Source organism: Felis catus, chromosome D1, assembly GCF_018350175.1.
Source record: "Felis catus isolate Fca126 chromosome D1, F.catus_Fca126_mat1.0, whole genome shotgun sequence".
Lineage (NCBI taxonomy): Eukaryota > Metazoa > Chordata > Mammalia > Carnivora > Felidae > Felis > Felis catus.
This window is the reverse complement of record NC_058377.1, coordinates 74,035,612-74,061,712: the sequence shown is the minus strand read 5'-3', so window position 1 is coordinate 74,061,712 and position 26,101 is coordinate 74,035,612. Positions and strand designations below refer to the sequence as shown.

General features: G+C 45.7%; 1 protein-coding gene across 1 annotated transcript in view; it reads left to right on the top strand.

The window, feature by feature from the left end:
• Positions 1–26,101, top strand: part of SERGEF (secretion regulating guanine nucleotide exchange factor) — a 235,719-nt gene that overhangs the window by 22,295 nt on the left and 187,323 nt on the right. The window contains 1 exon segment of the mRNA XM_003993032.6: positions 1,501–1,659. Within this exon segment, the coding sequence (XP_003993081.1) occupies positions 1,501–1,659 (159 nt within the window).

The following is a 26,101-nucleotide window of genomic DNA, read 5'->3' as shown; positions in this document are numbered from 1 at the left end:
ATCTCCAACCCTTGCTTAATTTATCTTCTAGAAGAATGCTAATCGAAAATATAATGTGTGCACCATTTCAAAAAGTAAAAAGCAGGTAAATTAATTTTAATAATATATTTTATTTGACCCGGTATATCCACAATATTGTTTAAACCAGTAATCAATATGAATTTTATTAAGGAGCTACATTCTTTTTTTTTTTTTTCCAATGTTTATTTATTTATTTTGAGAGGGAGAGGGAGAGCATGCATGAGAGAGAGGGTGTGGAGGAGGGGCAGAGAGAGAGGCAGAGAGCAAATCCCAAGTAGGCTCTGCACTGTCAGTGCAGAGCTTGATGCAGGGCTCAATCTCACAAACTGTGAGATCATAACCTGAGCTGAAATCAAGAGTCGAGTGCTTAACCCACTGAGCCACCCAAGCACCACCCCCCCTTTTTTGGTGTGCTAAGCCTTCGTAATTTGTTGTACTTTTTTGGTTTTACAACACTTCTCAATTTGGACTGTCCACATTTCATATGTTCAGTAGCTACATGAGCGTGCTGTGTGCTATAGAGTAGAGTGTAGAAACTTAGAATGTTAGGGTTGGTTGCAAAAGCTCTTAGAGACCATTCAAAGAGTCATAAAGTATAGGTTCTTGGGCCAAATTTTGTAGTTTATGGCTCCATTTGGTGTGGCTTCCAGTTAAAAATGGTTTAGAACGTGAATGCCTCGTAGACTAGCATGTGTCCTCTAGCTTGCCACTGTGGCCCACAAGTCTCTCTTGTGGCTGATATCATCAATTACACTGCCTGCCCTTCTAGGCCAACCGCCCTCCCCTCTGATTTTCAGCTGGTGAAACTAAGGCTTAGGAAGTGATTTGCCCAAGGTCAGTAGCTAGTTAGCAGGTCCAGGAATAGAAGCCAGCATCACTTGACTCTGAATTTGCTGTCTTTCTGTTAATTCACATTGTCAGTCAGTCGCATTGCTGCTTATACCTCAGAAGGACTATGAGGTTCCAGTGAATTATGGTGCTGCACAGAAGGGAGGCAGCAGCATGATGTTTTCTGCTAGACAGGGTGTGTAGAGAAATCCTCCCAGGTCAGAAAAGTTTAAGCTTAAATAATGTATCTTTTAACCTGTTATTTAAAAAAATTAATACATATTTTTCCTAACCACAGGTAATACAAGCATACATTAAAAAAATGTAGAAAATGGAGAAACATGTTTTTCTTAGGGTAGACGTTCAAGAAATATTTGCTGAATGAATTAATGAAAAAATAAACTCATACGTTCCTATTCCTTGACAGACTAGGAAGAACATTTGGCCTCGTTTCCTATTTATAGAATTAAAAACAATCTTCTACGTTAAAATGCCGTACATGAATTTTGTATCCTGCTTTCTGTAGGCCACGTTGTAGCATAAGAATAATACAACTTCTTTTAGCCACTTTCTTTTTTCAGATTGTGTTATTTTCCATCATTTTGAACTAATGTTCCTTCACCTCTTTTGTTCCCCTTCTGTTTGTTTAAGATGCAGGAGAGCTGTATGTTTGGGGAAGCAACAAGCACGGGCAACTGGCTTCCTTGGCTGCTTTCCTTCCTCTGCCCCAGAAAATAGAAGCACATTGTTTTCAGAATGAAAAGGTCACTTCTGTCTGGAGTGGGTGGACACACCTGGTTGCTCAGACAGGTGAGAGAGCAGCAGAGAATTTGTGGTTGGTGAGAGCAGTTTTGGCGGGAGGGGACAGCTGTCTAAACAGCTATGAATGCTCAGGGCTAAGTAGGTAGGTTTTGACAACGAAAAGCTTTAAGGACTGGGATGGGGAGGATCTGGGATCGAGTTCTGTGGTCAGCCAGATATGGAGCCTTTCCTGTCTGGATCAAAGGGCTGCACCCAAAAAGGCAAGGCTGGGTTAGATGAACTCTTTCTGGTCCTATGAATTCCTTGAGGTTTTGAGAAGGAACCTGTTGCAGCAGACGTTCCCAGAAATTTGTCCAGGTTGTTGGGGAGGTGGGGAGTCTTTGCCTTGTCATAGCTGAAGAGATGACTTTACTTGCGTTTCCACCTGAGTCTAAATTAAAGGTTTCAGAAACTTGAAGATTGGTATTTGAAGATTGAGGCAGGAGCATTATTTTGAATTACGGCTGGCATGATATTTTGATTTAAATTTCCATTAACCCTAACAAACCTTTGGTTTGGACATCAGCTGTTCCCTTATGGTGCCATGCATGCCATCCGGCTGTTGGCATCTTTATCTTCTCTTGAGTCTCCATTTCTTTCTTGTCTTCTCTGTGGGGCAGTTCTCCTTTTGTGGTCTCCACATGGCTGATTTTGTTCTCTGGGGTTGTTGTTTTGTGGCCTCTCTTCTTCCCTGCCTTCCCACAGCTCCTGCTGACTTTGGTAGGGTTTCTCAGACAGGCAGTTTGTGATTCTCAAGATCTGTTATCATGTCAAAGTCTCTTGAACTTCAGGGGTTCTCAGGAGTCCCTTTGCCTGCCTTTGGCCTGCTTGTTAGCTACACGCAGATCTCTAGGCTCCCAAATACCTACCTAGTGACTGTCAGTTACTGCAGTGCTTTCTGGTTTTTGTAGGTGCTCGGGTGAGCTTCAGTTATCCTTGGGAAGTCCCACATACTACACATGTGAACACACATACACTCGTGAGTGTTCGTATCGATGATGCTTTTAATTGGTCTTTTAAAAAATTTTATGACCATTTTGGAACAGAGGCCTGTGTAACAAAGGCATAAAATAAACTTTCTGTACTGACCACTTCAGAGGCTGCTCTAAAGGGGAAAAATCATGACTTTTCTCAAAGAGGTTTAGACTGCTTGAAGATTGGGACTGTCTACACAAAGTCTTCCTTCTTTTTTTTTTTTTTTTTTTTTTTAATTTTTTTAAATGTTCATTTATTTTTGTGTGTGTGTGAGAGAGAGACAGTGTGAGCCGGGGAGGGACAGACAGAGAGGGAGGCAGAGTCTGAAGTAGGCTCCAGGCTCCGAGCTGTCAACACAGAGCCTGACACGGGGCTTGAACTCACGAAGCGTGAGGTCATGACCTGAGCCAAAGTCGGACTCTTAATGGACTGAGCCACCCAGGTGTCCCTACACAAAGTTTTCTTAAAGCATAGTAGTTGTTTATTTGTATAATTGTTAATATTTGTCTATTACCCCAGACACTGAGCTCTGTGAGGGGCGGCACCATTATTAGTCTTGTTCACTTCTGTATCTTCACTTTCTAGTTGAAAGAGAGTAAATATTCAAATGCATATGAGTCAGGGTGGACAGCTAGGATTTCTGATCTCTCTTTCCTTGGTGTCACTGGTTCTCTTTGCATTCATGACTCCAACCAAATCAGTTATTGTTTATTGGGAACCCATTGAGCAATGTGGTGAGTGTGGGAGAAACAGAGGAGAAAAGAACTGGGCTGTACCCTCCGTAAAATGTGTAGACAGGCCTAAGTCTAAGAATATAGACATGGAAGACTTTACCCTCCATCCGTCCATCCATCATACGATGGTGAGGATCTGTTTATGTACCATACCTTGTAGTATATCTAAATCCTGCCCTCAAGGAGCCCCTTGTCCATTAAGGGAGAGAGACCTGTTATCCAGCTTCGGTACATTACGGTAGGAGATACCTAACAGTGGAGCTAAGACAGTGCGCAGGAGTGCCATAGAAGGTAGCAGTAGTGTGAGTAATTGGGTGTTAACACGTGGCTGTTTCATGGTTAGTCAGTCTTCAAAGAACTACAGTGCAATGAAATACACTTACTACCAAATGGCAGTGAGTTCGGTTGAGTTTGTCAGTAAACCCCTTAACCAGTTATGTAGCTGACCAATGAAAGACACAAAGATGCTGCTTCTTGGATGCTAACTTTGTAGCATTGTAACTGATACTGATTTCGACTTCTGGGCTAAAGCCCAGCCCTCCCGGTGGGAGGTTGGAACCCAGGGCCCTAACACTGTTTGAGTCACCCCAGCTGCTCTGGAGCTCAGCTTCACATCTCCACCTCCACTTGACAGCAAGATTTTTTGGTAATGTTTCAGCTGTTTAATTAGCTTGTTAATTCAGATCTCTTGTGTGTATACTCTGTCACTTTCCCCTTAGTCCAAGAATGGTCGTAAGCTGGTCTGTCTGAGTGTCCTGGCTCTTGTATTGAATTTGGGTAAATGGGAGTCTCCTGCTTTTTGATTCACCAATTTTGCACTCCTTCTAGTGGTAGTAGAAGCTTTTGCTCTGGCCCAGTGTCATTGAGAAGAAACACCCAGGGCTCCTGGTTTAATCAGACTCAGCTGCTCATATTAATGGGAACAAGATTTGCTCACAGGGTCAGAAGCAGCTCATTAGTGGAACAAGGAGTTACTTGACTGTAGTTGTACAAGCTCCAGTGGTGAATTGCTCTTGGGACCTGCTGGCAGGCCACATCAGCACAGGGCTGCTCTCGGTCTAATTCTGGAAGGCATTGGTTGTGTGATCCTGATTAAAAGAAGGATCTATGCACACTGGCCATATATCTGTCCAGTGAGATGGGATGGGATGGAGTGGGTTAGGATGACAGACAGAGAAGCGGACTCTGCTTTTCCCTATCTCCATGGTCCCTAGACCAGTGATTCTCAACCATAGGCGATTTTGTGCCCCAGGGAATGTTTGCAATATCTGGAAACTTAGTTGGTTGTCACAACTGAGGGGTGCTGCTGGCATCTATTTGGTAGAGGTCAGGGATGCTGCTGAACATCCTGCAATGCAAGGGCAACACCCCACAACAAAGAAATACCTGGCCCTGAATGTTATTCTCGCCAAGATTGAGATATGGTGCCCAGGACTCACACACATCCCTGGTGGTAGGTGCTTAGCTAGGGCAGTTCACATGCTATCAGGATAACTTTAGAACTTGTCTGTATGGGAATCTGGGATGCAGTCTCTGCCCTCCTTCTTCAGAAGACTGGTGCCTGCCTGCAGTGTTTGCGATGGAAAAGTACTTTTCTCTGTTAGTCAGAGGCACTTGGAAAGAGTCCAAGAGAACCTGTTCTAATCTGGGAAAGTTGGCAAGGATACCTGTGTCTCAGGCTGGAGGAGCTGCATTCTAGAAACCTTTCCTAAGCTGCTTAATATCCCTGATCATTGTTCTCAGGAACTTCGTGGGACTCCTGGGTGTCTTTATCCAGGCCCAGTGACCTGCAGCTGTCTCATCCGAGAGTCATGATTTCCCGGCCCAAGGTGCTTCTAGTAAGATTTGGGTGGCAGATCTGGGTGCCTTCCTAGCTTGGCGACCTTCACCTTTCTTGGCCTCTATTTCCTCATCTCTCACGCAGTGTGTTAAAACCTGCCTGCATTCTACGTGGGGCCGCCGTGAGGTTCAAATGAATGAATCTGTGTGAAAGATCCCCAGTAATTGTAAACTTCTGTACACACCTAACTAAGTGAGGGGTGCCTGAAGCTGGGATGTGTGAGTATATTAAGGAATAAGCAAGACTTTTAGAAAGACTTCCTTGTCATCAGAGTCTGTGCAGGGCTTGAGACATACCAGCTTTCCCCGAGGGCTTATGCGCTGTCCAGAGAGGCGATGCTCAGTGCCCAGCTCTGAGAGGGAAAGGTTCCTAAAGTCTTTCACTTACACATAGCTGGCAAGTGGCTGTTTCATTAGGAAGAGTTAGGACAATCTATCTTTGTGGCCGCCCAGGTAGTTTTTCTGTGAAAATCTCTGATCACACTATTGTTCCTTCATGCTACTCATCCCAATTTGTAATCATACATACCCACCCTGAGAGAGCCGTGTCTGTTTTGCTTGTGGCTGTGTCCCCAGCACCTGGCATAGGCCTGGCACATAGTAGATGGTTAGTAGCTAAATTGCTGAATGAATGAATAAATGGCAAGGTAGAAAGCAATGTGGACTTTGAAGTCAGACGGACCTAGGTTTCTGAGTCTCAGCTTTGCCCCCTTCGTGAGTGCGTGGTGGTGGGCAGCCCCGCCTCTCTCCACCTTTGTGGCCACCACCGTAGGTCAGGCCCCTGAAACCTCTTGCCTGGATCCTGCAGTGGCCTCTGACATCTTCATCCTCCTACACTCACTCCCTTCCCCCCAATCTGTTCTCTACACCTCGGTTGGAAGGTCTTTACAAACCCATCGTTTCACGTTCCAGTGGCTTCCCAATGTTCTTATGATGAAAACACACTCCTTAGTGGTCCCGCGAGGCCCCATGTGGTCTGCCCTCTGCCTGCCTCGCTAGCCCTGTGTCATACCATGCCAGCTCTGGCTAGCCAACCAGTCTCCACTGTGGCCTTTCCCTGGTATCTTGAATGCATCATGTATTTCCCACCATAGTGCCTTTGCGCCTCATGTTCCCTCTATTTGGCACGCTTATTCCTATGCCCCTTCTTCATTTTGACTTAGTTATATCCTTTTCTTCTCAGATCTCAGCTTGGTCATTTCCTCCCTAGGGAGGCCTTCCCTTGCTCTCCCTGACTAATCACTTTTTCCTTTTATCTGTCTCATAGCACTACAACCTCTCCTGTGTGCTGTTTTTTGTAGATTCCTCCTCCCCTTAGACTGTGAGCTCTATAAGGGCAGGAACTACAATTGGTTTCGCTCAGCATTATATCCCCAGTGCTTGGCAAAGTAATTGGCACATATGAGTTTGGTACTCAGTAATGTTGGGCAGATGAAAACATGAGCTTATTTTCTCATCAGGAAATGGGGAAATATTGCTGACCTTGTGTGAGGATTAAATGAGATGTTGTCTTAAATCTTCCAGTATCCGTGGGGACTGGGCTCATGTGTCGGTTCAGTACACATTAGTTTCCTCTGCTCTTGAAAGCTCTGGAGCTCTCTGGAGGTCACATGCCCCATATCTTCTCCTTCCGGCAGAAGTCTCTGTGGCACTGATGTGGATGTCTCTGGACAGGTAACAGGTTGATTCAGGACTCTCCTGGAGAGTGCGGAAAGATCAATGCTTACAAATGCTAAGTGCTGGTTGCTGGTGATTTATTAGAATCTCAAGGGGAATGATTTACACAAGATTCAGACCTGAATGTGGGATTGGTCAGAGTGTCTGGAATCTGGTTGCTTCCCTCATACTGGAAGCTTTCCCTGAGCCACGCAGTATCCCCAAGTAGCCTGTGGTCTCACAAAGGCTATAGACTGAGAAAGTGAGCCCACATACGATTGTTGACATTCTTCACTTTCTTCAATGTCACCAAAGAAAGTCCTGGAGAGTTGGAGGTTTTAGAGAATCCGAGATGGCAGAAGACATCTCCTTACCTTGCCGATGGGAAAACTGAAAGAAGAGAGCAGGTGACCTTATGGCAGCATTTAAGCTGGCAACCTGATTCTACTTTTCAGTGAATTTTCCCCCCTCCCATCACAGTGCTCCTGGTTCTTGGTTATATCCTTTTAACTGAGATATGTTTTATTCTTTTGTTTCTTTAAAGTGGAGAACTGCATGGCACACATGGAAGGGACCAACTCTTAGCCACTCTCCTTTCTTCAAGTGTCACTGGCCAAGAAATATTTTATTCTATTTGATGTCTAAGCATTAGTGAAATCCAAGCCCAGCAATTGATTCACACTATTTTTTTTTTTTTTTTGAGTTTATAAATATATCTAATGCTGATTTTTCTGTTTTGGGGCCAAGATCCTTTCTAGAGTAGGGTGACAGTGTATATTACTCCATCTTCTTTGGGACCATGTATCGTGAAACCTCAACCGAGCTCAGGAGATTCTGACCTCATGGGCTCTATTTAAAGCAGATGCTTTGGAATTCATGATGTTTATGCTTTAGAACTCTGAAAACACAATGGTTGAAAGTCAAATCGAGCCCAAAGGACTATTTTGAAATGAATAGTTTTTGCTTCTCATTAAAGTCATTAGTTTTTATCCTAGAATCCTTAGAATGTCAGGAATGGATGGGAAATTAGAGCTCATCAGGCCCAACTCCTTCAGCTTAGAGATGGGGAAACTGAGGACTGATGAGGGGAAGGGCGTGAAGGAGGTAGGGCAGAACTCAGATCCCAAAGCTCTCGGTCCGGTGCTCTTTCCACCTTGTCATATTCTTTCCAGAGATGATGAGGAGATGTGGATGGCTTTACTAATCAACCCAGGGACGTGAACCAGGAATAGCAGTTCCTTCTGTACATGAAGTTGTTTCAAGAAAACTGATTCTTACCTGAAATGTGTAGCCGTAGATTCCCTTAACAGATTTGTGTGTGGAGCAGAAACTAGGAGATGGTGCCCAGGAGCAAGGGTCAGGAGGCCATTCTAGGATTCAGAGAAGCAGCTGCATTTCTGCTTATGATAATACAATCATAGTTCTTTTTTTTTTTTTTTTTTTTGAGAGAAAGAGGGCACAAGTGAGTGAGGGACACAGAGAGAGAGAGAATCACACAAGGGGCAGAGAGAGCGAGAAGTGGGGCTTCTCTGGGGTTCACGTTTTACCTGAAGCGGGGCTCGTGCTCACTGGAAGTGGGACTCAAACTCACCTGAAGTGGGACTCAAACTCACCCAAAGCGGGGCTCGAACTCATGAACTGTGGGATCATGACCTGAGCTGAAGTCACATGCTTAATGACTGAGCCACCCAGGTGCCCAGTCATAGTTCTTACGGACCACTTTTATCATTATATAGCGCTTTTGTATCCATTTTCTCATGTGAAGTGGCAACATGGGTGTTATCCTTGTGTCACAGACAAGTCCCTAATTGGTTAGCTGCCTTTCCTTGGTCTACTAGACTGGCAGAGCTGAAACTTGAATCTGGTCCCTAAGCCTGCTATTCTGATTCCAAGTATGTATCTCAGAATGCTCTTACTCATTAGCATCTTTCTCCAATTTTTGATTCTTCTAAACAATAAGGAAGGAAATTCTTAGTTATCCTTGATCCTTCAGCAGTTATTTGTGGAATGCTTACTTATATGTGTATAGCACTGTGCTACAGGGGTGCCTGGGTGGCTCAGTCGGTCTGACTGGAATTTGGCTCAGGTCATGAACTTGAAGTTCGTGGGTTCGAGCCCTCCATTGGGCTCTGTGCTGGCAGTGTGGAGCCTGCTTGGGATTCTCTCTTTCTCTGCCCCTCCTGAGTTTTTTCTCTTTTTCTCAAGGTAAATAAATAAACTGAAAAAAAAAATGTTTAGCACTATGCTATAGAATACAGGGGAATATAAAATACTTCAGGAAGCTTGTGGTTGGATGAACAAATGAAATACTTAGTAGAAGAATAAAAAAGAATGTGGCAAAGAGTCAGAAGAGTGGCCAAGACACTGAAAGCTCTAGGGTTTCGAGGGAAGGAGAGGTCAGTGTGGGGGAGGGTGGTCAGAGAAGGGTGCGAAATCCTTAGGGAAAGTCACATTTTAATGGGTGGAGAGTTTGGGACTTGGCTCTGTTGCTTTCTTTTTGTCCTCTGGCAAGACACAAACCCCCCTGGTCCCTTTCTTCCTATCTGGGCAATAGGAAGTTGTGGATGTAGTGATCTCTAAGGACCATTATGGCTCTGAAATTCTATCCTATATTCAAATAAAACTGGCCTAAAGAAATAATTATGGAGCTGTTGGAAGATTAAGTATAATGCCATTCATTGCAGCCTGATTTATAATGACAACAAATGTGTGGACACAAAGAGGGATTGTAGGGGGATCAGTTAAAATAAATGATGATACAACATATGTTAGAATAGATAGCTGTTAAATAGAATGCTTTAGAAGGATATTTAATGACAGAAGAATATACTCATTATATAGTAAGTGAAGAGTAGTTTACAATAAGTTACCTCATTATAACTTCTATTTTTTTTTTGTAAAGAATGTTTGCATAAGAAAGACTAGAAGGAAACAACGAGAATTTTCTCTCTGATGGTGAGATTATGTGAGGCTTTTATTTTCATTTATATTTTTATGTTAAATAGTTTGCAGTCTGGTTAAGTCTGATTGAATGTTAAGATTAATTGAATAAAATTTCTTGCCTGTCTGTGCAGGGAACTAGCCCCTTCACCACCCTTTCCTGGGTGTATGTCCTTGACAAGTCACTTCCATGGGCTTCACTTGGGAGGCATGGAGGTGAGGCAAGAGACTATAGAAGGAGGCAGGAACGCAGAGATCTATTTTTGGCTTAGTCATGAGTCAGCTTTGTGACCTCGGACAAGTCCCTTCTGAACATCCCTGAGCCTTGGTTTCCTCATCTGAAGAGGGAAGTTGGAGGTCACAAAAGGTCCTTTGAGCTTCAAGCTATGCTTGTTCTGAAAGATGGGGGTTTCTCCACTGTCCTGGATTGGCTCAGGGCCTCATTGGTTCCTGGTGGCCTTGCTTTCTTTACTGCTCCTCTGCACTGAGTGCGAGCTGATTTTTTCCTGTTCAAAGTCGAGGTGGGGATTGAATATACTTTGTTGATAGGGCTTGGAGCTGAGAGGGTGTAGTGACAGCATTACACCACTAGAGGGAAGCATTGTTTGATTCCTCTTTCCCACTGTGCTCTCTGCTCTTCAGGAGAATTGCCTTGATTTGCCCTGATTTGGTTTCAAATTCTAGAATTTTAGTATTAAAAGGACTCTGAAGATCATCTGGTAGAACTCCTATTATGTTGCAGTTATGATATGATAGAGGCAAGAAAAGGCAAGTGACCTATTTAAAGTCACACAGTATGTTTTTTTCAGGGTCTGCACTATAGCGTTTAGGAGAAGGCTGCAGACAAGAGCCAAGAGTGTGGTCACATGAGTCCAAAAAACGTAGACAGTTCCGACGATTGTGCAGGAACCTGAGAGATCTGCCTGGATATACTTTACCAAGCTGCTCTGGCCAGGTGTTGAGAGGCCTGGATATAGAGAAGAAAAGATATAACTCTACCCCAAGGAGTTCATGTCTGGTGGGAGAAGCACGTGCAAACACGTGGTGCTGCCCCAGTGTGTCTTCCTTGTTTTCTGGTTTCTGCCTCGATTGGGATCTGTGCTGTGGTGGTGACTTGGAGGCTGGCTTATGGAAGGCCTGCAGGTGTCTGCATGAATGATGCCCTCCAAGGTTAGGAGATAGATGCCCCGGGTACCTCCAGTTTGTTATTTCCAGTGCATCATTTCAAGCAGTGCTCACATGTTCCCATGCCTGGTCTTACCATTTCTTGAGGTTTGCAAGGAATCCTGACAGTTTGTTTCCCAACTTTGAAAGGCTTTGTTTCCTTGGCCCTGGGCTGGCTTTATTTTTGGTTTCCAGGGTGCCCATCAGCCCTAAGCATTGTGGTTAAGTGGAATTATGGCTGATCTGTGCAACCTTGGGCAGTTCCTTCCTCTCTCTGGGCAGGGAGGTGAGGTTCTCAGCTACAGTGGTGTCATCTCTGCTAGAGAGATGAAGTTCTGGTGTTATTTTTGGTTTTTATTTGGCAATGAATACCCATTGATCTGTGGTCCATAGAAGTATAGAGTGTGTCCAGCTGAAGCAGAAGCAAGATCCACCCTTTGAAGCAGGATCATTCGAATAAGGGGCATGCCGGGCGGCCTGGCCAAAGCCAAGTGCAGCTGGGCCTACAGGGCCACCAGATGGCAGCAGTGGGCAGGCAGACAGCCTTGGGATGAGGTGAGTAGGGCCAGCATCCAGAGTCAGAATTAGCAAGGTCAGATCTGACCTAGAGGTCACCCAGGCCCTCTTTTTATGGATGAGAAAGCTCAGGCCCAAAGAGAGAAGAGGTTACCTAAGGTCTTGCTGTGAGTTAATACCTGATTGTCTCCTCGCTTGTGAGGAGAACTGAGATTGGTTTGGCCTCTAGCTGGCTGCCCCCCAGGAGAGCCAGGAGACAAAGGCCTGGGCCCTGGGCCAGTGAGCCAGAGGTGGGAAGGGAAGAGGACACAGTGAAGTGTCCGCCTTGATCTTGGTTTCTTTGAGTGTCTGGTCCTGGTGATTTTCATCCTTGCACGTGCAGTAAGGGTCGTGTCTGTTGTCTTCTCCTGCCTGTTGGCCCAGTTCTCTGGGCCAGGGCCCTTCCATAGTCTGTGCCGTGATGGGATCTTCCTCAAGGGTCATCTCACAGCCTCCACACCCAACAGATAGGTAGGTGCAGTAAGACACGAGTTGACACGATTGGTTGAACAAAAAAAATTGTTTTAATTTCCCAGGGGGTCAGGTAGGGCAGGGGACCAATCTTTGCCAAGCACTTACCATGTGCTAGGTGCTCTGCCAGGTGCTGCTGCTTACATACTCCTCATAACTCTGTGAGGTAGGCTTCACTTCCCTTGCCTTGCAGGTGAGGAAATTGAGGCTCAGGGAGGCTGAGTGGCTTGTCCAAAGTAACACAGATAGTTAAGCAAAACGGACACTTCAGCCAAGCTCTGTGTGGTGTCAAAAGTCCGATTCATTTCATTGCATCGTGCTGCCGCCTTTCAAAGTGTGCTGGAAATGTGGCAGGTGTCTCAAGCTTCAGGGCAGGGAGGAGCAAATGTTGTTCTCTCATTCTGGGAGTCGGGGAGTCATGGTGGTGGGCTGCTGGGGAGGAGGCCTTAGAAGCAGTGAAGGGCAGGCAGTCCTGGCAGGTTCGGGTGGAGGCTGAGGGGAGGCCGAGTCTCTGTGCCTGTGCTCCAGCAGTTCCTCTGCCAAGAGTGCTCATCTCTGGTCCCCACGAAGCTACTGCCGCACTTGGGCACTTTCTGCCCATCGTCACATAGTGGCCCACCCTGTCCCCCCCCCCCCCCCCCCATCAGAGGTAGCCACCACCATCTTCTCAGCACACTCTTCTCCCTGCCCTGCCTTATTTTGCTCTGTAGCAGTTTTCACTGCCTGAAACCATGGTATCTTTATTTGTTTACTTGTTGTCAGTGTCTTCTCAGCAAACGTGACCCTCCTGGGTGAGGGACTTGTTCTGTTTTATTCACCTCTGGGTCTCGCCTGGCATAGAGGAGAGGCTCAGCGAGTGTGAATTGCATGGGACAGCTGCAGTTTTTGGATGGGGAAGCTGTGCCATTTCAGTGGCTGTGCTTGGGAGACCCAGCCTGGGGCCCTGCCCTCTTCCTGCCTTCTTGGAGGAGCCCAGGGCAGCGAGCCTCAGCTCCCTGAGGCTGACAGTGATGTCTGGTGCCCTACGGTCTCAGGGCCAGCTTTGACCCTGTGTGTCTCCAAGGCCTTGCCTTGGGGTCCTTGGTTTCCCTTTCTGTCCACAGTGGATGGGGACACCAGTCATGCCGCGAGCTCACCAGATGGTTCTGGGAAGGGCTCAAAGGTCCCAGGCAGAGGATTCAGTTTCCATTCAAGGAATCCTTCTCCTCTTTCCTGGTGGGGATTGATTTGTTCCAGGAGCTTTCTAAAAGTGAGCATGCTTTAAGTGACTGGCCTGTAATTTCACCATCATTTTTAGGTTCTTGACAGATGGCACTGTGCTTGCCCTTTCTCAGGGGACCTTGCCTGTCTCATGGGAGCTGTCAATAATCATAGTGACAGCCAGTGCCGTAAAGTGCTCTCAGATGTGTGCCAAGAGGAAAGTGGCCCATTTTGAGGAATCTTGGGTCAGCTTTTTCCTAATCTGAGAGTGACTTTTTACTTTAAGAGGAAGCCTAATGTGGCCAAAAGAGCCTGAGGAGCCAGGCACAAGTTCTATTTGGCTGCTTTTTGGCTGTGTAATCTTAGGCAAATCATTTAACTTCTCTGGTCCTGAATTTCCTCATCTGTTAAATGAGATTCAGAATTTCTTTTTTTTTTTTTTTTTTTAATTTTTTTTTTTCAACATTTATTTATTTTTGGGACAGAGAGAGACAGAGCATGAACGGGGGAGGGGCAGAGAGAGAGGGAGACACAGAATCGGAAACAGGCTCCAGGCTCTGAGCCATCAGCCCAGAGCCTGACGCGGGGCTCGAACTCACGGGCCGCGAGATCGTGACCTGGCTGAAGTCGGACGCTTAACCGACTGTGCCACCCAGGCGCCCCGAGATTCAGAATTTCTAGTTCTTCTGCCTCACAGAGATGTATTATGTCATTCGTTCATTCACACATTCCTTCCTTCATTTCTTCACCCTGTTATTCAACAAATATTTGTTGAGTAGGCAGAGGTGAGGAGAAGGCGTTCCAGGCAGAAGGAATACTGGAAACGAAGGTATAGAAGTGGGAGGCGCCCCTGGGCATCGTTTGCTTAGCTTGGGGCCAGGTAGAAGGGACTGGAAGCGTTCAGGTATAATAGGCATGGGTCCTTATTCAGGCTTTATCTGTGAGCAGTGGAGGGAGAAGCTGAGGTTTCTGTGGGGGTGGGGGTGGTGGTGGTGACAAGTGGGAGCGATGAAGGAAAGGCCCTGCCTCCGGGTGGCTCTTGCAGGCTCCTCTGTCGCAGCCTCATGCTTGCTTTCCTCTTCAGGTCTCATCTCTGTGGCTGATTTCTAGGTACTTTGGATTGTCAGAGTGGGGGCCCCATCCCCCATGAACGAGGTGACTCTTGGAATGCACGAGATTGGTAGGGACTGGCATTAGCTGGCTCATTGGTCTACCTTCTGGGGAGCTGTCTCGGGCCACGTGGAAGGCCACTTAGGAAGCCGTCCTTTTGCCTTCAATAAGCATTTTTTAAAGGTCTAAAAATGAGCAGTTTTGGGGCTTATCCTAATCTCCCTGAGGAGATGGGGGTGTGTGGGGAAGGGCTGTTCACATTTACCAGAGACACACTGTGTGTCGGGCATTCTGCCAGGGCTTTACAGAATCATCTATTTAATCCTTACACAAAGCTTGCTGAGTAAGGCTCGCTTCATTTTACATGGGAGGAAACTGAAGAGAGGTTAAGAGATGTGGGCTCACCCTACCTGGTTACTTAGCCTTAAAGTGCTCAGTGTGCAGTGGGGGTCGGACAACATCACCTTGTCAACTCGAGGGTGTTGTGAAGACCAGGTAAGATCCTGGATGTGAATGCACTTTGTGAGCTGGAAAGCGCTGTGTGCACAGGCAGGGAGTCAGAGTAGTACCACTTCCCAGTGAAATTGCCGGAGATTTGCTTGTGTCCTTCCTGCCTGGGCAGATAGAAAGTTCCAACCTTTGGCTTCTCATCTGTGCGCTTTCCTCCAGGCAGCCCCGGAGTCTGACTGTGGCTCCACTCAGCACTTCTCCCTTTTAAGCCCACAAATAGGCAGGACGCCTCTTTTTTTTTTTTTTTTTTTGTAAAGCAAATTAACCCTGTTGTACAAAATTAACATCAAAGTCAGACTTTTTTGCCATGTTGGTGAAAACAATAATAAGTCGTGGAATTTTAATGCTGCAGGGGACCATCTTCTCCTTATTAGAAATGTGGGAAAACAAGCCCCAGGGAAATGGTTCTAAAGCTAATGGATGCAGAGCCAGGGTTGGAACCCAGTGGGACCTGTGCCCAGGGCCTCTTCACTGCCCCACATCGCCCCTCTTAAGAGAGACTTCAAGTGCTTCATTGCCTTTATAGAGGAAGAATCCAGCTTAATAAATTTCATTACACCAGCCCCTTTATGTAACCAGGCTGTTTCCGGGTCCTGGCAGATGGTCCATAGTAACAGTGCTTTGCTGATTTGGTTGGAGCTGATCCTATGAAATGAAAAATCCTGTGCAGCAGATGCCTTTCCCAGTCTCTGGCCATGGAAAAGTCAGCCTCTCCAAGGAAGGCACTGTAGCTTTGGTTACTTACTGTCTCTGGTGTGACCAGAGGTGAGCGACACTGGAGGGAGACTTCAACCATGTCAGGTTTTCACAGAAGGTCACACTGGAGACTTAGAGTTTCTTGGCAGGTGGGGCACTGGTAAAGAGTGTTTCTTCTGGTGCCTGAAGGACAGATGGGAGCAGAAGCAGAGTGGGAGGGTGATGAGCAGATGTGGAAGGGAAGGACAGACTGTCCCACCGTGGATCTGGCCTGGCGGACCTTCACACATTCTGAGGCCACGCACCTGCAGATGAGCAACTTGAATATAAATGCAGTGTTTGTCACCCACATCAGCCTTGACAGTAGTCTTTGATCTCACGCCTCTCCCAACCCCTTCCATTGAAATTACCAGGCCTCCAGGTCTCGTGATTATCTTGCCTTTTCTGGTGGCTGCTGGATCATAATGGGTTCTCCTCAGTGGCCTCCTCTGGCCATGCTCATTACTGACACTGTTTGATGCGAGTGGCAAATCCCCAAGCCATTGTGTGTGGAGTGGGCGTCACTTCCACGGGTCACTCCTTACCTTGTCCTGCTGCTCAGTTCTTGCCCTTGAAGGGCCCTCAGACATGGCAGTGGGAGAGTGCTCCCCTATTTGTGAGTGCAGCTCTGTTAGGATCCCTACAGGTCTTTTATGCTCACCTGTCACGAAGAGCCCGGGAGAGTTCCCTGCGGGTGCACTTGGAGGAAATTTGAGAGGCACCAGCCAAAGTCATGTCCCAAGACATTCTCACTGGTTGAGCACACACTGGCATCCCAGGACAGGCTCCCTCCCCTCTTTGCTCCTGCCCCTGGTGAATTATTTGCCCACTGAAAGCTTGGGGCAACCTTTGTCTCCCCTGTTTGAAGATCTTAACCTGCACCCCTCAGTAACCAAAAGCCAGTTTCTCTTTGGAGTGCAAGTAGTGTTTCTGGGGGGTTGTGGGATTTTTTGGGGTTTCAGAGGTGGAGTCCTAGCTTTCTACATGACAGTTTTTTTTTTAAATTTTTTTAACTTTTATTTATTTTTGAGACAGAGAGAGACAGAGCATGAATGGGGGAGGGTCAGAGAGAGAGGGAGACACAGAATCGGAAGCAAGCTCCAGGCTCTGAGCTCTGGGCCATCATCAACCCAGATCCCGACACGGGGCTCGAACCCACGGACCGTGAGATCGTGAGCTGAGCTGAAGTCGGACGCTCAACCGACTGAGCCACCCAGGCGCCCCTCTACATGACAGTTTTAATACCATGGTGAGCTTTGCAGGATTCACGTCCCAGTTTATGGTTTGTCTCTGGGCCTGTTCCTGCAGGGCCTCAGGGTGGTCTGCAGGGGGAGCTGTGTTCCCACAGCCAGGTGCTGGGATTTCACTGAAGGACTTAAGTGTTCTTCTCTGCAGGCCAGTGTGCTTGGGAACTGCGTCTTTCCTTTTCCTCGGCAAACCAGCCTCTCAGGTCTCATTCCCAGCTCCAGCCTGCAGCTTGGGCATTGTGAGTCATCATCGGCAGCAGAAAATGCGGCCTCGCCAACAGCTGGGTGCAGCACCTGGCCTTTTTTCCCCTTCTCTTTTTGTAACTTCATAGAGATGGAAGCTGCTGATGACCTTTTGTAATGGACGGTGACTGAAGGTGGAGGCCAGGGCTAGGGCAGCAGCTCTAGGTAGGGAGAGGAGGACCCTGAGGAGATGGGGTGGGGAACGTGTGTCTTTCTTTCACCCAGCCCTTGGGCCTTCCAGAAAGTCATTCCAGGGAAAAAGGCAGTGAGGGACTGCGTGAGCTTCACCCGTCTCTCTTCTTTTCTGCCAAAGATCCCAGAAAGCCTTAGTTGATGCAGGTAGCAGTGGGGGCTGTGAGACGTTACTGGTGCCTTTCTCAGAAGCTGTGGACAGGATGTAGTAGAAGTCAGGGTAGTCTGGGTTCTAGACTTGTTTCGCTTCTAACTCACTATTTACCCTTGGGCAAGTAAGTCACTTTTCTTCCTGGGCCTCATTTTTCCGGGCCTCACTTTTCCCCAGCAGAAGCAGACAGGATAGAGTGCTCTGAGGTCCCTTCCTTCTATGAGTGAGTCTGTAATGAATGTAAAGAATTTTGAGCCTTGTTCCCTTGATCATCTTGAACATCTGAAAGCTGTAACTACTTCTCCAGATGAATAGCGCTAACTGCAGAAGGACAGAGGTATGATTCTCACTGTTGAAAAACTTAGGTCTTCCTCCTTCCTTCTCCCCACAAGGCAGTACAGAGGGAAGCAGGGAAGCAGAGGGATTCTAGTTTTGGCTCTGCCAAAACACATTGTGTGTCCTGGGGCAAATCATTCCTCTCCTTCAGCCTCATTCTCGTTTTCTCGAAAGTCAAGAGATTAGACTTGCTTCCTGGCTCCCCGCCCCCCCCCCCCCCGCCCCATTCCCCTGCCCCCATCCCCACTGGAGCCTCCTACTAGCTCTTCTGCAGGGTGTGATTCTTAGCTGCAGAAGCCCTGGGGTATAGTTTCCTTCCTTGCTGGGAGGGAGAGTAGCAAGATTATTTTTTTTAATTACGCAGCTAAGATTAGGCAGCAATCTGCATTTTAAAATGTTATTAATAAGAGTCTAAAAGTGTGCGAAGAAGCTCTGGAGTTTGAATGTGACATGAGCTGGGAAACATCTGCAGAGCCCCCAGCCTCCACCAGAGAGTTCTCTCCGGGCACCAAGCAAGCGCTGGGTATGACCAGCGGCCTGGTGTGTGCCTGGACCCTTAGAGGAGCAGGGGACCCACTCATTCAGCCAGAGCAACCCTCTGAGAGCTGGGACTCACAGACCAGCCTCTCTTGATGGTCCTTCACAATCTGGCTTTAGAGAAAAAGTGATGGTTGTAATATTACTAACACCTCTGCTAGAGTTTACAAAATACTTTCATGTCTATTGTCTCCCTTACTTTTCATCACAGTCCTGAGAGGTAGTTAGAGCAAGTTTCATTGCTCCTACATGGGTTGGCTGAGTTCTCTTAAACTTAAGATTCTTCATTTAAGCAAGGTGGTGTGCAACAGAGGAAAAGCACCAGATGGGGAGTCGGGAGCTAGGTGCTGGTCCTGGGCCTCTGCCACCCTCCCCAGCTCTGCCTGTTCCTTTTCTCTACTTTATATTCTCTATAGCACTTAGAGTCGTTTGCTGGGGCATATGTTTTGTGTGGTTTTTGGTCATTTGCCTGTCTTCCTCCTGCTTTAATATTCCTTGAAGGAAGGACAGAAGAGTTCTGTTTTGTTCATGGCTGTGGCCCCTAGCACCTGGGACAGCACCTGGCATATAAATAGTGGGCAATAATGATGTGTTGAATATTGTGAATACCTGGTTCTGCCTCCAAGTAGTTAGTGTGACTTGGAAAAGTTATTTTCTTCAGTTTTGTCTTCTCTTTGGGAAGTCAAATGGGATGGTCTCTGATGTCCTTGGTTGCATACAAAAGTCCGTGGTAAGAGCGATGCCTAGTACTCTTCTGTCAGCGAACATTGAGCCCCTGCTCTGGGTCAGGTCCTGTGTTAGGTGCTGTGAGGAGTACAGAGAAAATGTGAACGGATCATTGCTCTTCACTCTTTAGTGGGTATGGTGCTTAATTTTATGTGTCAACTTGACTGGGAGATGAGGTACCCAGTTATTTGGTAAATATTTTGAGTATTTCTGTGAAGGTGTTTTTGGGTGAGATTAACATTTATATTATAGACTGAGTAAAGATTGCCCTCCCTAATGTGAGTGGGCCTCATCTAATCAACTGAAGGCCTGAATAGAACAAAAGGCAGATCCTTCCCCAAGTAAGAGGGAATTCTCCTGCTTGTCGGCCTTCTAACTGGGGCACCAGCTCTTCCTGCTGGGCAACCTTTGAACTGAGATATTGGCTTTGCAGATTTTGGACTTGCCAGCCTCCATAAAATCATGTGAGCCAATTCCTTGTAAATCTCTCTCTCTCTCTCTCTCTCTCTCTCTCTCTCTCTCTCTCTGTCTCTCTCTCCTATTGGTTCTGTTTCTCTGGAGAACCTTGACTAATTTAGAGGGCCACACAAGGCATCTCATCAAATAATCTTACATTTGGAGGCATAGAATAATTGTTGGTGCAATGGTACAAGCATCAGGCCAGTGGCTCCCAAAGCAAGGGGCGTCAGAACAAGGGGATGATGGGAGACTTTGGCCGTGGCATTTGAGCCAGGACCTGAAGGGTGAGAAGGAGTTCTGTAGGTGGAACAAGTAAAACCCACCAGCGTTATGGGCTGACCAGCCTTGCGGACTGGAGCCCAGCATGACCCGAAAGCCTGGGAGGGAAGAAGCAAAGTATGCCCTTGACAAAGGGGCAGCCATCCAGCATTGAGAGAACATAGGTGTTTACGGAAAAGGATTGTGTGGAAGGCCAAGGAGCCACTTAAATAAACTAGAACCCAGTTTGGGAGAAGAAAGCATTCCTCCCTTTTGTCTGGGAAGCCCCAGCCCTGCATGGTATAGATAGTCCTGTGGCTGGCCTAGGGCCGCCTCAGGGTGCAGTCTGTCTTGACCTCTATTACCAGTGCTCCTGATTTGACAGCTAATAGAGTCAGTGATGAAAATGGAGCAGCTGTGTGGAATGCCTGGCATGTTGTAGGATTCTGATCTCTGCCATGTAGGCCAAGGATGAAGCTCGTGCAGTCACTCAGCAGCTAGGCTCTTTGCATCCCTGTAACCCTGAACAACCTCCAGAAGTCCTTGGGAATGTTCACTTTTGAAGAGGCACTGTGACCCAGCAAAAAGCAGTATATCCTCTGCAGGGTAGTGAGTGAGGGCACCGGTTCTGGTGCCAGGCTGCCGGATTCCATCTGCACTCTGCCACTGACAGTTGCGGGACCCTGAGCCTGAGACTTAACCTCTCCTGTGCTTTAATTTCCTCGCCTATAATTTGAGGATTATAATAATGCCTACCCATGAGGGGATTCTGTGGACCGAATGGGACAACCCATGTAGAGTGCCCTCAGAATATTAGCTGTTATTATCATCATCATCATGATAGCTTTGCAGCATACTAGTTGTGTGATCTTGAGCAAGTCATTAAAATCCTGTGATGTTTCTTTACTGTAAGATGGGGCTCACACCCATCATTCAGGGTTGATTAAGTTAGAGAACAATGGCAGTGCCTAAAGCAGAGTGGTTTTTTTTCTAAATTAGAAATAATTTTTTAATGGTGAAGGAGAAATTAAAAATATTATCATTTTTTTAATTGAAATGCAGTAGACTCACAATGTTGTATTCAGGCATATATTGTAGTGATTCCGTGTGTATACATTATGCTTTCCAGATACCTATACAAGTGTAGCTATAATGCGAAAGCATGCAACACTTTATTACAGGATTAACTATATTCTGTAGGCTGTACCTTGTATCCCAATGACTTATTCATTCCATAGCTGGAAGCCTGCAACTCTTTCTCAAAGGTGTCAACTGTTGTATTTAACCCAAGTATTTTGGTGGTAAACACCATTACCTGTAGTTCAGCATGTGTGACCTCCTCGTGGCCGATTTGGATGCCTTTTATTTCTTTGTGTGGTCTGATTGCAGAGGCTAAGACTTCCAATACTGTGTTGAATAACAGTGGTGAGAGTGGACATCCCTGTCTTGTTCCTGACCTTAGGGATCTCTCAGTTTTTCCCCCTTGAGGATGATATTAGTGGTGGGTCTTTCATATATGGCCTTTTTGATCTTGAGGTATTTTCCTTCTATGCCTACTTTCTTGAGGGATTTTATCAAGAAATGATGCTGTATTTTGTCAAATGCTTTCTCTGCATCTATTGAGAGGATCATGTGGTTCTTGTCCCTAAAGTAGAGTTTTACCCAGAGTCAGGTCTCAGTAAAATTCTCCCCAGTCCCTTACCTTTTGTCATTCTCTTTGTAGGCTTCTTCTCCCCTTTTCAGTTGGACAGCGTATGGGGGAAATTTTATTCCTGCACTGACTTCTCAAAAATTTCAAACCTTTTCCATGGTGGTATTGTTCATGATACAACTTTGGAGACTAAGGAAATTTCACTAAGAGATAACAGGATATACAGTCGATCCCAATCTTTATTTGAATTGATAACTATCCGACTGGTGCTTTCTTTCAGGACACTGGTCAGACTAAATATTACAAAGATACTAATAAAATTGGATTGTAGGGCACTCATTTTGATAGTGAAGATTTTTAGACATCCTTGTTGAAGTTAGATCAGGAAATGGCTCCAAAGCCATTTATCCCAGTCCTCTTATTTTATGTATGGGAAGCATAGGCCCCTGGAGGAGAAGGGGCCTGTTTAAGGTCACACAGCATAGAAGAGAAGCCAGGAAGAGGATCCAGGTCTTCTGAGTCTTAGGTTAAAGTTTCTTCTCCCTTCCCCACTGCTTTTTTTTTTTTCTTTCTTTTTCCCTAGCTTTAATCTGTTGGTATTGCATGATACTTCAGAGGCCTCTGATGTGCCAGACGCCATGCTTGAATCTTTTCAAAATCAAAATTTTAAGACAGAGCATTCAGTGCTCTTCTCCTTCTTTGGTTGTCTGTAGAGACATTGACCCCAAGACATTGGTAGGTGGGAGTTGACTGAGAAGATGTGACAAATTGGTAGACACTGTGGGTGGACACTGGAAATCCTTCATAAGGCTATGGAGTTCAGCCAGGAGAAGGAGAGTACTGGTGGCTAACATTTACTATGAAATGTCACATACTTTTTGCAAAAATATCCTTACAACAACCCTACAAGTAGATGTTATTCCCATTTTATAAATGTTGAGTAATTTGCTCAAGATTATGGAACCAGTGAATGATAAAATTCAGTAATTAATTTCATTTGTTCATTTGTTTATTCAGGCCACAGATATTCGTTGAGCACCCGCTTTGTGCTGAGCATTATTCTAGGGTGCAGGGATGTGCAAACACAGGCAGTCCCTGAAGTCATAGAGTTGACTGTCTGAAGGGGAGACAAACATTAATCAAAAGTGTTCCTAATGAGTGTACATTTATAAACTGAGATAAGTGCCTCAAGATGAGGAACGTGGTTCTCCAAGGTTGTTGCATAGAGGAACCTGACCTGAGCTGAGGGCTCAGGAGAGTTGAAGAGGCAGTAGGAGTTAACTAGGTGAAGGGGGCTGGGTAGTGGAGACAGCCAGGGACAGAAGGAAGCAGTGTGGCGGCCTGTGGAGGAGCAGCACGGCATGTTCATGCACATTCATGGCCTGGCGTTTCTGCTTCCAGCACCTGTGCTCTGAGCTCTGAGCTCTCTCCCTCTGCACTCTTCTCCTTCCATGGGAAGATTAGGCTGGGAGACTCCAGTTCTGTGCTTGACCAATTCTTGGTTATTAGCGCCTTTTTTTTTTCCCTAATGTTTATTTATTTTTGAGAGGGGGAGGGGCAAAGAGAAGCGGGGACAGAGGATTCAAAGCCGGCTCTGTGCTGACAGCAAAGCCGCCCTATTAGTGCCTTTTTATAAAATCTCTGTCCATGTGGCGGAACAAGGGATGAGTTATAGAAATCAGGTTCTTCTACGTTAAGGCCTTAGAATTAATAACCTGAGAGTAACTGGTGTTCGTCAGCAGATGAATTACAAATGTAACAAGTTCCTGACTGGAGGATGGCTCACTTCTTACATGTGTGTGCTCTAGGAGGCTTTAGCACCTGGGATATGCTATGGGAATATGCATATGGAATATGCTATATATATGAGGAGCTGTGTGGCCTTTTCTCTGCCTTGACCCAGGGGTGTTCTTTTTATAACATCTACCTCTGTTTGCTAACTCCCTTTGATGCCTTCAATGACACTCTTCCCTTTTGGGACATTCTTTTAAGAAAGGGTGAAGGTTCCTTAATTTACAGTAATCCATCTTCCTCTCACGTTTAGGACCCCTTTCCCTGGAATGGGGTAGAAATTCCCCTTAGCTGAAGAGCTTAGATGTTGCTGGAGTGGCTTCTCACCTGCCTTTACCACCATTCCCGACAGCCTTCCTATGGATGCTAAAGGAAGCTACCTCCTTGAATATTCACCACCTCCCCAGCCTCCTGAGTCTCCTCTGACTTCCTCTGCCCCTGCCAGGGCTTTGCAGAGAGTTCTCTTTTTCCTCACTTACTTCCTCTTTATTTATATTTGACTATTTGTTTGCAGAAGGCCCCAGAAGAGTTAACTCATTTTAGTAATGAAATAATATTTCATGATTCCCATCGATGGGACCCCGGATCTGGCATTTTAGCCCTTTTGTCTATTTCTTTTAATGTACCACCACCTTCCCACCAATCTTGAAATCTGAAATCCTGAAATCTCAGAGTGGTGTTCATCTCCTCCTGTTCCCTTTCTCTGACATCTGATAGGATGGCACGCCTTGCAAATTCCCATCTTGTTTTCCGCCCTGTGACTTCAACCCTTGGTTCAGTCCTGATCCATCTTAGGCTTGTGTAATTGTAGTGGCTTTCTTTCTTCTTTCCCCTTTCACTTACTACTGCTGTGCCTTTGGGTAAGCGCCTAGTTTCTTATCCATCAACTAGGGCTGGGAAGAGTGATAAGCAGAGTACCATATAGAGAATGCTTAGACCAGTACATAGCACACAGTGGATGCGATGCAAGTGTTGGCATGAATGTTCTTATTACTGGTGCCTCCACCTTTGCCTCATGCGCCAGCCCCAGACACTCCTTTGACCAGACATCACCCCCGTTCCCAGTGTGCAGTCTCCCCATGGTCTAGTTAGCAGCAGTCTCTAAAGTGAGCATGTGAGACTAATTGCCAGGGTATGGGAAGAACAAATCATGACTCCTTTTATGTGTTTTTATCTCGTTCTTTAACATTTTCTACTTTGTGAGTATATTTTACACTGTATATTTTTAAATAAGGGCATATTTATAATTTATGTATATAGGTAATACAAGTATATATTTTAATAAATAGATGAATATATGTGTATATGTAATGTGTGTACATGTGTATATGTGTGTATGTATATATATGTAATACACATATATACATGTAATATACATGTATATATACATGTAATATACACATATATAATATATATATATACACACACATATACACACACGTATACCTATACATACATACATATAATTACATAGTATGTTAAAAAATATTTTACTAATAGGTGAGTACAAACCAGACAGTTTGGGAATCCCTGATCTGGAAGGTGAGATGCAGACCCCGAGCCTGGCATTTCCCTGTGGTGGCCCCAGCCTGCAGTTCTGACCTGCTTTCCAGTCCCTCTTCCTCGTGACCCTCACTCTCTCTCTACCTGACCCACCCACCTTGTGCCTTTTGGTTTCTATCATCGCTTGTCCCCTCTCCCTACTCCTAGAATATTCTTCCTCATTCTCCCATTTTCTTTTCCTATCTAGAAGTTCCCTTGAATGTTGCTTCTTCCATCAAGCCTGCCAGGAGAATTCCAGCTTGAAATGGTTTCTCCAAGTTCCTTAGGCATACTTTGTCAATGCCACTTACTTGGCCCCTGTTGTTTTCTGTGTTGTGTTGGGATCTTTTGCCACCTGTACTTAATGTCTTGGCTCCATAGTGATTTTATGTCAATTTGCACATGGGCATACCTTGAAATTATATTTTACTTGCTAACTTTATTTTGTGCTGTTGGTCATTTTTCTCATTTATCTGAAGATACACACTTATACTTTTTGGATGCCATTAATGTATCTATCTTTTATCACAGTAATACATAATTCTTTACTATTAGTAAAAAACTCATTTGTTACATTTGTGCTCTGAATCTCCTTGGATTTGATAGTATACTTCTGCTTGAGACATATTTTTGTCTACAGTGCATTAGTGAACATTTTTTTGTATGTGGATTCATTGTTTTCTTTTACTCTGGGTGACCCAACATCATTTTCCTGTGTTAGATGCCTTCATTTCAACACTTACAGTCCTGAGTTCTGCGAGGTGTCCTGGGAAGTGAGCTGGTATGCAGAACATATCCATGTGACCTGGGCTTTCCCCCTCCTCAAATACTGTAAGAATTGACAGCAGCTGGGCAATCACTGGAGCTACCAATGGTGTTGGAGTCAGAATACACAGATTTTAATCTTGATTCCACCACCTGTTGGTTGTTTGGTCTTGACCAAATCATTTACCCTCATCTGTGAAATAAACTTAGTAATCTGTACCCCCTAGAATTATTTTGGGGATTAATTGAGATAGTGGCCCTGAATGTGCTGGGCACCTAAGAAGTGGTCAATATGTGTCTGTTTAAAAGAAAAGGAAAAATAAGAATCTCCTTTTTTTTTTTTCTTTTTTTTTTCTGCGAGCCTTCTGATGCAGAGTGTATTTTGGGGAGAAATAGACAGATAGTGTCAGAGAGTGCACCTACCTGACTGAGCAAACCTAGGCTGGAGAGTGAAGGCTGGACATCCAGTCAGCCTGGTTTTGGGGCTTGTCTCTAATAGAATGTCTGTGGCCTCCCCAGGGAACATGAGAATTAATTAGTTAATCTTTGTAAAGTGCCTTGAAGTTGAAAAGTGCTATGTAAGTGGAATGGTTGAATTGCTATTGGAGATGGAGTAATGGCGGCAGTCTTGCCTGTCTTCACATCAATAATCAATAGGAGAGAA